The sequence below is a fragment of the Drosophila persimilis genome, unplaced genomic scaffold (genome assembly GCF_003286085.1).
Source record: "Drosophila persimilis strain 14011-0111.01,24,50 unplaced genomic scaffold, DperRS2 tig00000002-arrow-pilon, whole genome shotgun sequence".
NCBI classification, from domain to species: Eukaryota; Metazoa; Arthropoda; class Insecta; order Diptera; family Drosophilidae; genus Drosophila; species Drosophila persimilis.
In genome coordinates, this window is record NW_020825289.1 from 6,682,191 (window position 1) to 6,697,870 (window position 15,680).

The 15,680-nt window shown below is 47.6% G+C and overlaps 3 protein-coding genes across 3 annotated transcripts; 1 reads left to right on the forward strand and 2 right to left on the reverse strand.

Annotated features, from left to right (window-relative positions):
* Positions 1-655: 655 nt before the first annotated feature.
* On the reverse strand, positions 656-1,714 carry LOC6589937 (C-type lectin 37Db). Its single transcript, XM_002015929.2, has 2 exons — positions 1,626-1,714; positions 656-1,566 (listed from the first exon to the last, which is right to left on the reverse strand). Exons 1-2 carry the CDS (start codon positions 1,698-1,700, stop codon positions 931-933), a joined length of 711 nt encoding a protein of 236 aa, XP_002015965.1. The 5' UTR covers positions 1,701-1,714; the 3' UTR covers positions 656-930.
* Positions 1,715-11,411: 9,697 nt separating this feature from the next.
* On the forward strand, positions 11,412-13,147 carry LOC6589938 (glutamate transporter polyphemus). Its single transcript, XM_002015930.2, has 6 exons — positions 11,412-11,464; positions 11,529-11,570; positions 11,640-11,790; positions 11,858-12,337; positions 12,411-12,589; positions 12,651-13,147. The coding sequence occupies exons 1-6, from the start codon at positions 11,454-11,456 to the stop codon at positions 13,126-13,128; spliced, it is 1,341 nt and encodes a 446-aa protein (XP_002015966.1). The 5' UTR covers positions 11,412-11,453; the 3' UTR covers positions 13,129-13,147.
* Positions 13,148-13,840: 693 nt separating this feature from the next.
* On the reverse strand, positions 13,841-15,090 carry LOC6589939 (mono [ADP-ribose] polymerase PARP16 homolog). Its single transcript, XM_002015931.2, has one exon. It carries the CDS (start codon positions 14,986-14,988, stop codon positions 13,975-13,977), a length of 1,014 nt encoding a protein of 337 aa, XP_002015967.1. The 5' UTR covers positions 14,989-15,090; the 3' UTR covers positions 13,841-13,974.
* Positions 15,091-15,680: the final 590 nt, after the last annotated feature.

Sequence of the window (15,680 nt, forward strand, 5' to 3'; positions counted from 1 at the left end):
AGCGGGGGCGACACCACTCCACACACACTCCACACACACTCCACACAAACTCCACACCCCTGCGATTATTAGAGGGCCAAAGGTGGTCGTCCGCATACTCCTGCAACGGATTGATGTTGTTTAATTAAATTAAACCACGACGGCGCCATGTCTGTTCTCCAGCCCCTGACCCAACGCGGGCCCTGGCTCTGGCTCTGCTCTCTTTGTTGTGGCATAAAGGCGTTATTAATATGCTTATGTGCTGCCAGAACGGGTCATGTGGGGGTCAGAGAGAGAAAAACAGTCGTAGGGGGGGTTGCATTTCCCCACCAGGTGCTCAACATAATGCCACACATTAAATTTTAAGTGTCAATGGCGCCGCTTCTTTGTTGTGTCCTTCATTATGATAATGCTGCAAGCCATAAAAGCGCTCAACTTTTGGTATTTCTCGGCCCATAAAAGCGGGCAAACGGATTGAATCTTATCTGTATACCCGACATATCTCAAAGGAGGGAAAACCCCCATGTAGAGGACCACTACTATCCCCCTTGTGCCTTTTCCAGAGTCGTTTCAGTGGGGCTTTGTCCCCCGGAATGAATGTTACACACAATACACATATTGTATGCCCCTTTTATGCAGAATCTTAAGCTGTTTTATAATATCAGTGATGCCCAGAAAATAGTTTATTCAATAAGGAAATTTAAGCCAAAGTTTTTTGTGGATTATTCACCGATTACAAATTATTTATTCCCTCTGATAGCAACGACAAAAAATAATTGTTGAACAAAAGACAGTTGGAAAGACATCGATTCATTGGTCGTTGATCTTCTGGGTTGTGGAGACTTCGGCGGTGGTTTTCTCGTTTCATTTCTCAAGCAGCAGCCGCTGTTGATAGCCCCTCAACTATCAGCTGCCGGATGCTGTTGAAATGCTCTCCGAAGAGGGAACTAACTATGAATCATCGCCTGCCTCGCAAACGAAATACAGCGTCACTGTACATCTGTTGTCGTTCATCAAGAAGTCACTATCGGATCGAAGCTCTACACAATGTTCGTTATTTTCGTGGTTGTTGGGTTCCCCGGAGCCCCACTTGAGAAAAGGAGCCATGTTTCCCGTGGCCTGCGATCGAAACACGCCCTCATTGGCCAAGTCGGATATGCCCAGCCAATAGTCCCGGCCTTTCGTAAGCTTTTCCTTAAGGCGGCTGAGCTCTTCCCCACTTTTCGGACTCGCCAGATGCCCCCCCTTCTGACGGCATATACTCGTGCCGGAGAACCAATTGACTACGTGATGCTGCTCGATGTAGAAGAACCTCGAGCCGATCTGCACAAAGCCATCGAGTTGCTTCACTTTCTTGCCCCCAGGGGCCTCTTTCGCTGCTTCGATTGTGGATAATTTCTCCTGGAGGAGTGCCACTTGGCCTTCCATCCTGTCCAGCCTGGCCGTGCCCTCCAGCTTGCTGGCGTCGCAGGCATTCCATCGCTCTTGATTGGCAGCAATGTGGTCCAGAATGGGCTTCAGAGCGTTAAAGCAATATCCACCGCACTGCTTTTCGGTTGTCTGAGTCGACAACGAGGCGTCCTCTGTCTAGAAGTAAGCTCCAGTTGAATCGAGAATGCCAGAACGTATCCAGAACCCCCACTCACCGAAACACTTGCCAAAGACACCTGCAGATACACAACAATCAACACGGAGACGATTAGAGACACGGACCTTGACATTCTGTTTGCTCGACCGCTCAAGGCAAACGTTTAGAATGAAATGACTTCACTCAAAAGTGCCTCCAGTACAACTGATATCCATATCGCACATTTATTATATAAATAAGAACCCAGCAAACAAAACGAGTCAAAAGCGAGACTTGACCCGACAAAACGCTCGCATTCGGACCTGCCTATGATGGAAATATGATACTTGTGGCGTTCAATTTGAGGCAAAGAAAGTAGCACTTAAGATAGCTCGCAAATGAAATGTTTGCGAGACTTTTGCAGCGAGCGGAGTTTCCTCTGGCAAAACTATCGCTTGGGAGCTCGTTTTTCGAGCCTTTTGCGATATCGTTTCGAGCCTTTTGCGGTATCATTTGTCGACAGGTAGCCACAAGACCGAAAGCGCATTGCCGGAGCCACACGAAGGCTTGCTGCCATTTTACTGGCTTTGGACTGGCAGCGCAGTCGCAGCGGACTTTCCTCTGGCAAAACTGTCGCTTGTGAACTCGTTAGCGAGAGTTTTGCGATACAAAATCGTATAACGCGAGCATTTTGCGGGACTCTTAGTCGTTTTGGGTTTGGAATTATTACAATGATCAGTAAATATATTTAGGGATGGATGCGGGTTTTTAGTGATCAGCATTTACTGTCGAAAGAATGAAACTTTGAAGCAAACCTCTCTCGAAACCTCTCGAGGCTGTCCTTTCTTTCGTAGTTCTAAAAACTGAAGGACCCATCGACCCATTTCACGTTTCTGTGGCAACAGAGTAGCAACCAATAGTGGCATGGAAACTGTCTTAGCCTCCACTGTTCTCCCCTTTATACGGTTCATTGTTGCTGCCGCTTGTTGACGCTTTTCTCTCGAAAGTTGCGTCTATTTGTTTGTTTGTTTATTTATTTGTTTCTCCCCTTGTTTGCCTGTTTGTTTGTCTATTTTGATTTATTTCATTTGGAAGCGATGGAGTGCATCAACCCTCTGGATGCCACAAGGAGGGTTTGCTATTGCCCTGTTGAAGCCCAGATCTAGGCCCAGCAGCCAGTGCGAGTGAAGTAGTTGCTTGACGCATGGCTTGCAGCTATTTTTATTTAATTTTTGTCTCTGGCTGAGATACTACCCCTCCTCCCCACAACTCCCTCTTCCACCGATAGCCTTGTATTTGTTCATGAAAATTGCAGTTTTTATGATATTTACTCGCAGTCCCCCTCTCCCTCTCCCTCTCTCTGTCTCTCTGTGGAAGGTATTCAACAATAATTTTCAATTTCTATTCCCAGCTTATTTGTTTATTCTGCTGTAACTCGGGAATTTGATGTCACCAGGCAGCTAGGACTCCTTGAAGGACTCCCAGACCTTCAGAAAGCTTCTTATAAGTTTTAAATACCGCTCACCCGCCCTCTCGCAGATACAGATTTTACTTTTGGTCAAAACTTTTTAATTAGCTCTCGATCTTGCAGAAAAAAACAACAACAACAAAAACAAAGCCAACATTTTTAATTACCGGACGAAAACTTTGCGCCCAAGGAAAAACTTGCTTGAAAGAAAAGTTTCCCTCGTGCAAAAATTAATGTCAAACAGATCAGGGGAGCCTTCCCCATATAGGGATTTGCTTCCGCCGGGCACTGTAGCTCCATATGTACACCGTTATGCGTAATGTGTACAAAATGCGATTTGCAGTCCTCGCACGTCCGCAAATGGCGCTCATTAAATTGCAAATTTAAATTTAATTAGTTATTTATGCAATTTGATATTTTCGCAGGCTGTTTTTCTATTTATTAATTCGTTTCTGCGAATGCACCATGGCCATGTAAATTTCATCACGGTTCGTTATGCAGTTGAGTGGCTTGTGCTCTGTTTTTATTATTTTTTTTATATTTTCACCTCTTTAATTTCTGTTTGGTTATTATTTTGCCTTCCATAAATATTCAGTGGCTATTAAATGCAGTTATGCATATTACAAATTTGTGCTGCGCTTGTGATTTGTTTTTTGTATAGTTTTTGTCTCTGTCGAATAAATATTTGATTGCACATTTGTCACACATTGACCCGACTACACGACTGGAATAATTTCTGCACATGAATATTAATGAGTTTCGCTGATCCTTTGCACATTTAGCGCTCATTTAAATGTCATTAACGCGGACTTCATGGGGGATACGAACAGCAGATCGCAAAACAGCAGAATAATGCCAAAAATGTTCACAGTGGAATGGTGTTTTAAGCTTTACAATTTTTAAAATCGATGCCAAAATACTTAACCTATTTAATCACTCTTAAAGCTGTTTTTTAAAGGTTCAATCCAGACGCTAAGCACTGTCTGAATCTAGAAAGCAATGGCTTACACTTGAAGAAAGAATTACACTTAAATAAGAAAATATAAAAATATATATAAATATATGTATATACAAATATATAAAATTATTTTAAATCAATTCTTTTATTTTTTTTATTTTTTATTTTTGTTATTTGGATTGTATTTTGTATTTTTGATTATAAAATAATATCACTGATACAAAATATGCTTTTTGCTGTTACTGTTAGAGTCCTAGGAAAAATTAGAATGATTACAAAAATGCGTGTCATCAAGGTTGAAGAATTTGAAGGGAATATTATTTGGTTAAATTTGCACTCTCGAAAAGAAATCTATGTGTAAAAATTTGTAATTCTCTAGGTAAATGTTTTTGCCAATTGTCGAGAATTTCGTTAATCTATCTGTTTCGAGGGGTTACTTTATTGCACCCCACTGCGGCCCTTAAATTCCAAATTTAAGTCCCAAGAAATAAGAGCCTTTGGACTGAAGTATTTGACGTGATACTCAAGAATAATAATAATAATAATAATAATTAATAAATGATAATTAAGAATAATTCTAAGTGATTTGAAAGTGATTTGATTTATGTGAATAAAATATAATATGTGTTGTTTAGGGGCCTTCTGCTGCGAACAATTTATAGGACAGAGTAAGAGCTTCCATGGGTGTTGTATTCAATGGAGTTCACACCATTCGTTCATTAAGTGGGAATTTATTGTGTCGGGAAGTTGCATCTCCATCTATCTAATTGATTGCCATTCATTTGAGCTTCCCAGAAATTCCGCGAGTTAATCATAGAATTTTGAATCAAATCCTATTAAAGCCACCATATCCGCCCTCCACATTCCGCCTGCTTATGGCGCTGCCACGTTGCCACGCTGCCACGCTTCCACGCTTGTCATGTGTAAATTTGTTTGCGAATTTGTAAATAATTCCAAATTCATTCACTCGATTTTGTTGTTGCTCTGCCTGGCTGCCCGAGATTTTTCTATGGGCTACGCATCAAGTTGATTTATTTTCGTGGAAACTTTCTTCGCGTCACGGGCCTGACGGTCGTAAAATGATTTACATAAGGATAATAGAAGAAAAATAAATTGATTTTAAATCAGTGGGTGAGTGGGTGGGTAAGGGGGGAGAGCGGGTGAGTTTCCTCTCGTTCCATGGCTGTCGCATTTGTATGCAAATACGCGTGAAAATGAAAAAAAGGAAATACACAGACAAAAAATAACAAAAGGCAAGTTAACGAGTATTCAAAAACGAGATTAAAATAGGAGTGCCCCGCTCTGCGAGAGTGCCGTGCCGCGCCGCATGCTGTGATTTATACCCGCCCCCTTCCCATCCGCATTGCCCCTCCACCTCATCATCGTGTCACATCGGTTGCAGTCGAAGAAGAGCTGAAAATGTTCCATTTTTTTCAGGGGGAGAGCTCTCAAGATATTATTAACATGTTGCTGCACACTGGCCAAAAATTGATTCGCAAGTGGGGTGGGGGTGGGGGTGGTCCTTTAGTCTCGGCTGAACCATGGTTACATTCTGTTAATCTTTGGCCAAAAGCATTTTAGCATTTTGCTGGCCCTGTTCGTAAAATATGGAAATTGCTCATGTCTCAGCCTCTAGACCCTGCTGCACCGTGCCATATCCTATCTACCTCTTTTGCTGTTGCAGGCCTCTTTTGGGGCTACCACCATGCAGCACCATTCCACCTGCTGTTGCGGTTTTTGTGACATGCCGCATCAATCTATCGCCATTTTGTGTCTCTCGATGTGCGCTTCAGTTCGGTTCGTTTCGTTTCGTTTCGATCTTGCCCCATGCATCGTGGCCCCAGTGGCTGCCAGTGGCCGCAAATTGAATAGATTGCTAGGCGGAGTAGTCCCCACGACCAGAGTGCCGTAGCCAGAAGAGCACCGAGCACCGAGCACCGAGCACCGGAGTAGTACTGCAGAGTTTTGGGCCTCGAATTTTGCATACATAAATATTTATGAATTTATTAAAAGTGAACCGCACACACACGGGCATCCCCGGCATCCTGGCGGCTGACTAGATGGATGAATGCATAAGTCAGCCGTTGCATGTGGAGAGTGGAGTGTGGAGAGTGGAAATTGGGCTGGAAAGTGGTTTGGGGGCCCAAGCGAAAGCCTTCTTGCAGTTGGTCCAAAAAGGGAGGGGGCGGGACCATCGAGCCGTCAGCAGCAACGCCTGCACACATGCCACAAACACAGGACACCGCACCGGCACCGGCACTGGCACTGGCACCGGCAGCATCAGGAGCCAGAGCCAGCAGCCGCCACTCCATGTACAACGAAATGTTGGGTAAATTTTTGTGAAAATTTGCACCACATAGCGGCATCAACGTCCGCCATTCCCTTAGGCAAACCTTCACGGGTGGGGGAGGAGGGTTAAGGGGGGTAAGGGGACAAAAAAATGCACACACTGCCGCGTTTCGTTCGGCTCTTCCATGTGGATATCTGGGTCTGGTCCCGGGTCCTGGGGTCCATTCATTTGCACCAGTACAAGGCAATCGCATATTTGTGGCAGGAAACGTGGCCGCGCAGGAGGCAGGGGCTGAGGGAGGGGTGAACGAGATTGTCAAGGTTTTGAATGCCTCAGTGGCTCAGCGGCTGTCGCTGTCGTTCAAACTGTGGCCCTGGTCGGGGCCCTCTGTCCTCTGCCCTTTGGCCCCGATGTAAACGCATAATGCATGAAGTTGTCATTATCAGGGCCAATTCAATTGAGAATTTTCGTGTCTAATTCGGCAGAGGGCCCAGCAGAGGAGCAACAAAAGAAACCGACATTTTGCATAATTGAAAATTTGCAGTGGCAAAAACGGGACTACATGCCACTCCCACGGGCGTTGATTGCCCAAAAATTTGTTGACCATTGACACACGGGTGGCAAGGGTGGCTAGCGGGGAGGGGGCAGGAGTTGCCACATGATTATACGAGCACTTTGTATGTGCCTGCTGTGTGTGTGTGTGTGCGGGGTGGGGGTGTGCCAAAGTAATTTAAACTTCATGTCAAATTCAGCAAAGTCCTTCAATTTCAATGTCGATGCATAATTTTGGCCAACATTGTGGCTGCCTGCCTGCCACTTGAGGCATTACCTGAGGCACGGGTCCTCCTAGGCCCAGCAGCAGCAGCAGCAGCAGCACAATGATGTGTAGTTTTTGTTCCTTCTTAGCCCTGAAAAGCCTTCAGTACTCCGTACCCTCTCCTCGCACAGATCCCTGGGACTAGCATTTGACTTGAACGCAATTTATGCAAATTTGTTGGGGCACAGAAGACAACGTCAACGCCAACGACAGCGACAGCGACAGCGACGAGCGCACATGGCAATCAGTGAAATGTGTGTGTTGACAGCAGGGCCTGCCCCGCCCCCTTTAGACGGATTCCAATTCTCCCGACACGTCCAGCCTTGGCATCATTTAACAAGGCCCAAGCCGCATCCCCAATCCGCTTGATTAGCATAAACGCATTAAAAATATGCCCACGCGGGTGTGTGTGTGTGGTTTTTGGGAGCCACTACCCAGAGGAGGGGGAGGAGGGCGGATTTTATGGATTATATTGTTTGTTTTGACATCCTGCGATGAGAGCATCATAACGGCGAAAATGAATTTTCAATTGCCCCAAGACCATGTGGCATAAACTGAGGATTTTGCTGAGCTAAGCTGCACAGAGAATATATGGTATAAGACCCTATAGATAGAAATTATTTTAAAGTTCATTCCCCTCTCCCCAACACCCCCCAACCCCAGCCAAGACCGACCCCAGGCAAGGCATTCTCCAGGAATGTCCATAGTCTGAGTCGCGCATTCAATATGCAAATTTTTCTATTGATTTATATTTAATCGCTTCTAAGTGCAACGGCGGCAGCCCCAGCCCCAGCACCAGCACCAGCACCCTGCCACCGCCGGCTCTAGCTGCAACCAGATGATGCCATCAGAAAGGGATGGGGGAGTGGGGAGAGGGGTCTGAATGCAATCATAAATAAACAGCACGCATCCAGAATACGTATACTTACAAGTGAATATGTAAATAACGCGAAAGGACAGGGACAGGGACAGGAAGAGGAGCACCAGCCACAAGGCAGCACCGCCACCATTTTGCAGCTCGCAGCCAGGGTTGTCATCGTTATTTAACATTTTTCCTGAAAGCTGCATCGTCTGTTGCATGCATCACTCACTCACTTAGCGGCTCCTACTCCTTGGACGCCTCCTAGCCTCCCAGTCTCCCACCTCCTCCGCGCTTCCTACCACAAATTATAGTACGTTGCAGCGCTCTGACACGAATCTGTATTTGTCTTTGGTGCACCATCAGTTATTTGTCTCGCGTGTGGCATTGTTTATCTTGCCTCAGTTCTGAGGTGCCTGTCCTCTCCTGCTGTGCTCTTTGCTGTGCTGTTGCGGCGTAATGTGCGGCTAAATGCGATGAAATTAAGTTAACTGCCAACATTAACGGGCGCTTGCAGCGTGGATGGAAAACTTTTCCGTGCTAACTAGATTTCGAGACGAGCGAAAAATTAAATTTGCGAAATTGTCAACCTCTAGCCCGTCCACAACATTCCATTATGCTGCCATCAAAAGGATTTTAAATCAATTTTACGGGGAGTACGACCGAGGCGAAGACGCAGGGGACTAAGCCGTGGACCGCACTGCGTATGCGCAATTAGGGGAATAAATGCCCCTTGAGACGCCTCAAAGAAGGGAGTGATTAGGCATCCTCCCGTAGTGGTGCCTCCTCCAAGACAGACCAGGGAACGGTTGAGTGGAGGTGTGACACGCTGGGGCAGCGGGCAGCGGGCAGCTACTGGATGTGCAGCAGTGGAAATGATTACCAGCACGACCACGTCCTACCCGCTAACCCTTTGTGTGCGTGTGTGTGTGTGTGTTATTATCTACCACGTGGCTACTTGAGCGCATCGAATGAGTACTTTGATCCGTCCGTCAACAGCAATACTACGAGTATGCATGCGTGTGCCACAGACATCTCCATCTTGTGGTCACTAAGCAATGGATATGGGCACCTGGCACCGGTCTGAGGGTCTGCAAATCATTTGACGTTTGCATTCGACCCTCACGGCGAATGCTCGTCTAATGCACTGATTATTTGGCTGCACACAAGCGGAGAGTGGAGATGGAGAGTGGCGCTGGAGATGTGGAACTGGAGACGTGGAGCTGGAGATGTGGCGCTGCCGTGGCAACCAATTTCCAGCGACTACTACGAGTATTTCCAATAATTTAGCAATCCCTCTGCTCGCCTGGGGTTGCACACACCCCACTTGAACTTAATTGAATTGAATTGAATAGAGAATCAGGAATTGAGGATTCAAGGATTCGGCAGGGGAGCAGCTTCAAGCCTCGAGTGTGGCACGTTGCACTTTAAACGGAATCACCTCGTTTTTGTTTTGCCCCTGGCCTGCCTCTGGAAACAAATCAATTTATGCCTCAGCAACGTTTGAACCATTTTCGATTCGAATTCTGTTTCTGTTTTCCGATTTCTGGGCTCGGTTTCGTTTCTGATATTTCTGCCGCCTCTGTTGCTGTTTCGCTTTGTGCAATTGACGGGTCAATAATTAAGACTGGGCGCATGCCCCTTCCACTGCCACTGCCCCTGCCACTGCCACTGCCCCTGCCACTGGCTTGAAAAAAACGGATTGCTCTTTTTCTGTAGCTGCCAATGTGTTGCAAAGTCGATTTCCTAGTTGATTTAAGTTTCAAAGCCACTGACAAAGATGCCACGGATGAGGTGTTGCCGTTGTTCCCCGCAAACTGGATTAAATTTCGTTTAAAATGTAAATGGAGCAGGGCCCCGCCTGATAGACAGCGTTTCGGCCTGCCTTTTGGGTTGCGTGAATCATATCCAAATTGCGTTACGTTGCGTTTCGTTTCGTTCCAAAAAAGAAAAATGGAAGGGAAAGAAAAGCCAAAGTGAAAGCGAAGGAAAACTAAACAAACACCTCGTCAAAGAACATCAAAGGCCGCCAAGGACAAGAGGGGCGGAAAATCTAAAAAATACGAAAAGGAAAACAAGAAAAAGTATCGGTTTTGAGAGTCGAAGCATGAGATGCCCTGAAACGAAAATTGGTTGTGTATACGATTGATTCGATGGTTTTTCGGTAGAAAGCTGCAAGTTTTTCCAGCGAAAAATCATTTCCATGTTGCCTTTTTAAGGTTTCGATCCACTAACAGTGGGAAGTGAAGTGGTGGAGTCTGGTATACTACCTTTTTTTGAGTGTCATACATCTATTGGAAACCCTTTAATTCCCCGCAAGAAGAGTATGCAACAGCAAAGAGCAAAAGGAGCAATACAACAAAATTGAGAAAGAAAGAAAAACATTTTATTTTGGTGCGCACAACGCAGAAAATAAAATCAAGAATTTCACACCTTATCAATTTTTCTAGATTAACAAAACGAACAATGAAGAGGGGCTGCGAGTGGTGGATCTGTGTGGGGGGATTTCCTTTCGCGCAACCACCATGGGAAGGCTGTGGAATTGCATCATCAACATGGGGCAAGAAGGAGGTCGACATCATCAACATCATCATCATCATCAGCAAGAACAGCAACAGTGGGAGTTGGAGAAGCAGCAGCCTTCTCTCCTGTGCCCTGTGCCCTGTGCCCTGTGCACCGTCACCACAGTTTGTCATTAAGGAAGTCAAAAACTTCGACCCCCAAGCAGAGTTTAGAGGCGAACAAAGAGTACCGAGTGGATAGAGTGGATAGAGCGTATAGAGGGTGGCTAGAAAATACAGACAGAGAGTGAAGGAGAAAGCTAGAGATTGGTTTGGCTTTGTGTGACAGCAGTGTTGACATTTATTTTGATTTCAGTTTCGAGTGCAACTCGTAAGTGGGTGAACCTTTCGCTTCCCACACTCCCACTCTCTGAAAACGACTACTCCTCATGCTAATGTGCATCCCGGCTTAAGTCTGCGGCCCAAAAACACTTTGCCGAAGAACCAGGGGAGGGTGGCCTTTTTTTTTGGTTGAACGTACCCTTCAGAAGTAGGCTATGACGGCTTTACAGAGAATGTCGAGCATCTTAAGCCCAGGGGAGTCGATATAGCCTTGTTCATATACATTTTTCTGCCTATAAGAGTATCTATCCATCTGCTTCCAAAGCTAGTTGTTTTTCTGTGGGGCTGGGACTATGTCTTCATTGTTGCTGGCACTAAATTGAATTTTACTTTTGATGTGTGCGTTTATTAATGTCTGCTGGGGTCTGGTGGAATGGTGGTAGAGCTTCAGAGTGCGAGTGGGGCTCTCAGGAGGAACAGGAGTGTAAGTCTCCTTCCCTTATTTATAGGTACATGCCTCAGGAGTTTCCCAAATAGATATTCCTTTGCCTAGCGGAGAATATCGATCTCAGATCGGTGTTATCGCCTGGGCTGAACCCAGTAGGCCATCAGTCAACTATCGTTACGGATATATGAGTATAAAATTTGTTGTTTTCATTTAAACTGAGGGCTATGGCGGACAAGTAGGTTTTGCGATTAATCTCAAGAATTCCCTTCTTTTGCTAACATTTTCTTTCTGTTCCCCAGCTACAATCCCTATGAAAACCGTGCTGTGGAAGCCCCCATAACGTAAGATATGCCCGTCCCTGGAGAAACTCTTCTCATCTTCTGCCCAAACCCCCCAAACGAAAAAAACAGGAATACGGGGGCCTTTGTGTCGCTGCTCAAGGGCGTTATAGGAACAGGAATCCTGGCCCTGCCCCTTGCCTTCTCCTACACGGGCTGGATGTGCGGCGCCATCTTGCTGATCCTCACGACGATCATGCTGATCCATGGCATCACTCTGCTTGTGGGTGGACAGCGGCCTGGAAGCTCCACCGACTCTCCATTGATTCCACTATCTTCTTTATTTGCAGGTCATGTGCATGGTAGAGTCCGCGCGGCGGCAGAAGCAGGGCTACTGCAACTTCTCGGACACAATGGTGTTCTCCTTCGGCGAAGGACCCAAGTGGTGCAAGTACTGCGCCAAAGCCGCTGGCTTCCTGGTGGACTTAGTGCTCAGCTTCTCCCACTACGGCGTCTGCGTGGTCTATCTCGTGTTTGTGGCCGTCAACCTGAAGCACCTGGCGGAACAGTTCAAGTTCGACGTGGACCTGCGCATCTACATAGCGATCGTAGGGCTGTGCACGATACCGCTCTTCCTCGTGCGGCACCTCAAGTACCTGGTGCCCTTCAATATAGTGGCCAATATCGTCATGTATGTGGGCTTCTTTATGATTTTTTACTACTTGTTTCGGGGCCTGCCACCCATAACGGATCGCAAGTTTTTCAACGAGCCCTCCAAGTATCCTCTCTTCTTCGGCATCGTCCTGTTTTCCGTCAGCTCTGTGGGAGTGGTAAGTCCTGCCAGCCATCCAGGCCACGCTCTGTCCTCCGACTAATCCTTATCGTAACCCTAATCTTCATCAGATGCTGGCCATTGAGGCGAAGATGGCCCAGCCGCAGAATTACATCGGCCTGTTCGGCGTCCTGAATCTTTCCGCCGTTATGGTCGTCATCTCCTACCTGCTATTCGCCATCATGGGCTACTGGAAGTACGGACCGCTAGTTGACGGCAGTATAACCCTCAATCTGCCCACCGACGAAGTGTGAGTGCCAGGGCGAGAGCTGCCAATTAGAGAGCCCCCCGACCCCAGTAATCCCCTATAGAATCTCGCAGATCTCCAAGGCGCTGATCAGCCTGGCTTTGTTCCTGTCGTACCCCCTGTCCGGCTATGTCACCATCGACATCCTTGTGAACCACTACCTGAACCGCGGCGACCGGCTGAGGCATCCGCACGTTGTGGAGTACATTTGCCGGGTGTGCTTCGTGCTCGTGAGCACCGTCACTGCGGTGGCCTTCCCCAATCTGGGGCCCCTGCTGGCCTTCGTCGGCGCCCTCACCATATCGCTGCTCAATCTGGTCTTTCCCGCCTGCATCGATATGTGCCTCAACTACCACGCCCCCTACACCTACGGCAAGCTGAGGTGGCAGCTCGTCAAGAACATTCTGCTGATCATCGCTGGCCTGCTGATCCTCGGCTACTGCTGCACCCTGTCCGTTCAGGACATGATAAAGGAGTACGGCGGCAGCAAAAAATCGTTCAGCGCGAAAAACGTGCCCGTTGGAGTGCTGACCCATGAATAAAGAATGCTTTCTGTGGTGATCGGGCGGCTTGATTACAGTGGGGGATCGGACAGAGATTGGTCGTGTAAATAAGCTCAAAAAGAGAGCAAAGTAGAGTTTATATAGAGGGATAGAGAGGGAGTGAGGCAGACGGAAAAACTTGGCATGTAAATTCAATGAAATATGGCTTGCAAAAATGCCTCGCACAAGCAACGCCTCAAAATGCCAGCAATGTGGTGACCAGTGAGCCACGAGCCAGGAGGAGTCCAGGAGCAGCAGCAGCTGGAAATTCCAGGCATAACTTGTAGCAGCAACGAGACGAGAGCATATGTAAAAAAAACGAAGCCAAGGACAGACTCACAAAGAGTTCGGCGCCTAGCATAGTACTGACCCAAAGGATACCCTCTGCTCTTCATTCCTTCTCCCTGCTACATCCTTCAGAACATGTCCAGCACAGCCTTGCACTCCCCCGTCTGGAGAGGGTATTGAAAAGAATGGAAAATCTAGACCAGCCAAGTCTCTAAATTGTGTGTCCCTAAAAGTGTCCGGCGGCACATAATGCTCTCGGAGCAAGCACACACAGGCGCACACACACAGAGACAGAAATCTGACTGTGTCCTTGCCATATGCAACGTCTGGCACTGTTGTCACTGCCACTGCCACTGCCACTGCTGCCCAATGGCCGCAAGGAATTTCACACAATTGCTAGAAAAATTGCGGAAAATTGAAAATGTGCGAGAGCGTATAAATTTTTACTGCGTCACTTGTGAATGCTAAATTGTTGTTATTTATGGGCGCCCCCAAGCCACACCCCCTACCCAAATAGAGAGCGGCAGAAAGAATCATTTGAAAGCTAAGGAAATATCCTTATGAAAATCGCAGCCCCATGGCTTCAAGGCCAGCGCGAAGAAAGGTGTACATCTTTCTACCATAATAGATCGTTGATGAAGCGGCCTCTAGGCCGAAGCTTTGGAAGCGACTGATCTCGGTCGCCTCTTCCTGCAGCTTGCCGTCACAGCTCCGGTCGTAGAACATTAGGTAGCCGATCTCCATGGTCTTGGGATTGCTGATAATCAAGTATCGCATGTCGTGTGTCATCTCGTTGTCCAGCAGTAGAAACTCCACGATGGCCACGTACCGAAAGGGGGAGCCGCCACTGCAGTATTCCGACAGTGCCAGAGCCTCGTCCGCATCGATGGCCAGGACCATGGGAGAGGGAAGGGCTTCCCTATGAATCAGGGCATAGACCATTTCCGGCTTGCAGGCCAGGAAACCACAGCACACGGCCCCGCGATGGTTTGCCTTCAGTGTCTCATAGACCTGGCGGCGACGGGACATTTTCCTGCCTCTTGCCACCTCAAAGACGTGGGTGGGCGAGGTCTTTGGAGTTGGGACGGCCAGGTGGTCGTACAGAAGCTCGATCTTCTCCTTGTCGATGGTCCGCAGGGTGGCTATATCGCCTTGCTCCACGAGGACCGTGTACAGAAGCTGAACGACATGGTACTCGACCTGATAGCACCCGCTTTCGTTCACCTCCTGCAGGAGGCCCTCGAGAGGAGGCACATCAGCCACCGTGTGGCACAGCAGATCAACGTTGGGCTCCAGAAAGCGCTTGGGAAAGGAAGGAAGCAATCGCGAGTCGCGGCGATAGTTGAGAGCCGCTGCAGCAAATATATCCCAAAGAGCCGCGCAACCCTGCAGATCCGCTTTGAGGCGAAGCTGCAACATGGCCCAGGTGCAAATGTTGTACTCCCACTCCATCCTCTGGCAGCTCGTTGACCTCGGCCGAGGGTTAGGCTCGAAAAGGAGCGCCAGGGAGCCGGAGCCTCCCTGGTAGTGGCCGCGGCTCTTCCTTCCCAATTCGAATATCTTGTGCGACATTTTGCGAGTATCTGATGTAGATTTTGATCCGTGTGAAGTGCTTTTCTATGTGTCCTTATAATCAATCTGGGCTACTGACAATCCAATGAAGTTTGCCGCAAAGGTAGGCCTGCTGTCGGGTTGGCTGCCGGAGATTGAGTTTCACTGAGATTGTGGCATGGCAACAGTTGCCAAATGGGGTGCTTACGTGGCTTGGCTCTCGTCTGTAATTGATTAATGGAGCCTCATGTTGACTGCTGTCTGATGCCTGATGCCTGCTGTCTGCTGCCTGACGTTCAACTTATGCCACCGATTGTAGCCCGGAGGTCCAAGGATGCGGTGGTTCCTGCCTTCAGTAAAACATTCCAAGAACAGCCTCTGCCTTTGTGGAATGGTCAAAGTTGCATCATTCCTAGGCAGTTAATTGGATACTTTTTCAATACTTTTATCTCCCTTTATCAACCCGCCATACCCGTCAGCCACTCTTTCGCTTGCCACCTGCACACCCCAAACACCCCAAAACAGCCTGCAACAGCCCCCTGTGGCATGCGTAATTTATTGATATACTCGCGCTAAATTATGAGTCTCCTGGGGGGCGCGAGAATAAAATAATTTTTTTGTTTTTTCCGTCTCTTGTTTCGGGTTACGGGAAGGGGAATGGGGTTCTGCTTCAGCTTCTGCTTCTGGGGCATGGTTGCAGGTGTGCTGCTGCG

Coding starts and splice junctions, on each gene's coding strand:
- LOC6589937 (XM_002015929.2), bottom strand. CDS start 1,700: ATGTCAAGGTCCGTGTCTCTAATCGTCTCCGTGTTGATTGTTGTGTAT. Junction 1,567..1,625: donor TGTCTTTGGCAAGTGTTTCG/GTGAGTGGGGGT, acceptor GCTTACTTCTAG/ACAGAGGACGCCTCGTTGTC.
- LOC6589938 (XM_002015930.2), top strand. Junction 11,791..11,857: donor TCCATGGCATCACTCTGCTT/GTGGGTGGACAG, acceptor CTTTATTTGCAG/GTCATGTGCATGGTAGAGTC. Junction 12,338..12,410: donor CCGTCAGCTCTGTGGGAGTG/GTAAGTCCTGCC, acceptor AATCTTCATCAG/ATGCTGGCCATTGAGGCGAA.
- LOC6589939 (XM_002015931.2), bottom strand. CDS start 14,988: ATGTCGCACAAGATATTCGAATTGGGAAGGAAGAGCCGCGGCCACTAC.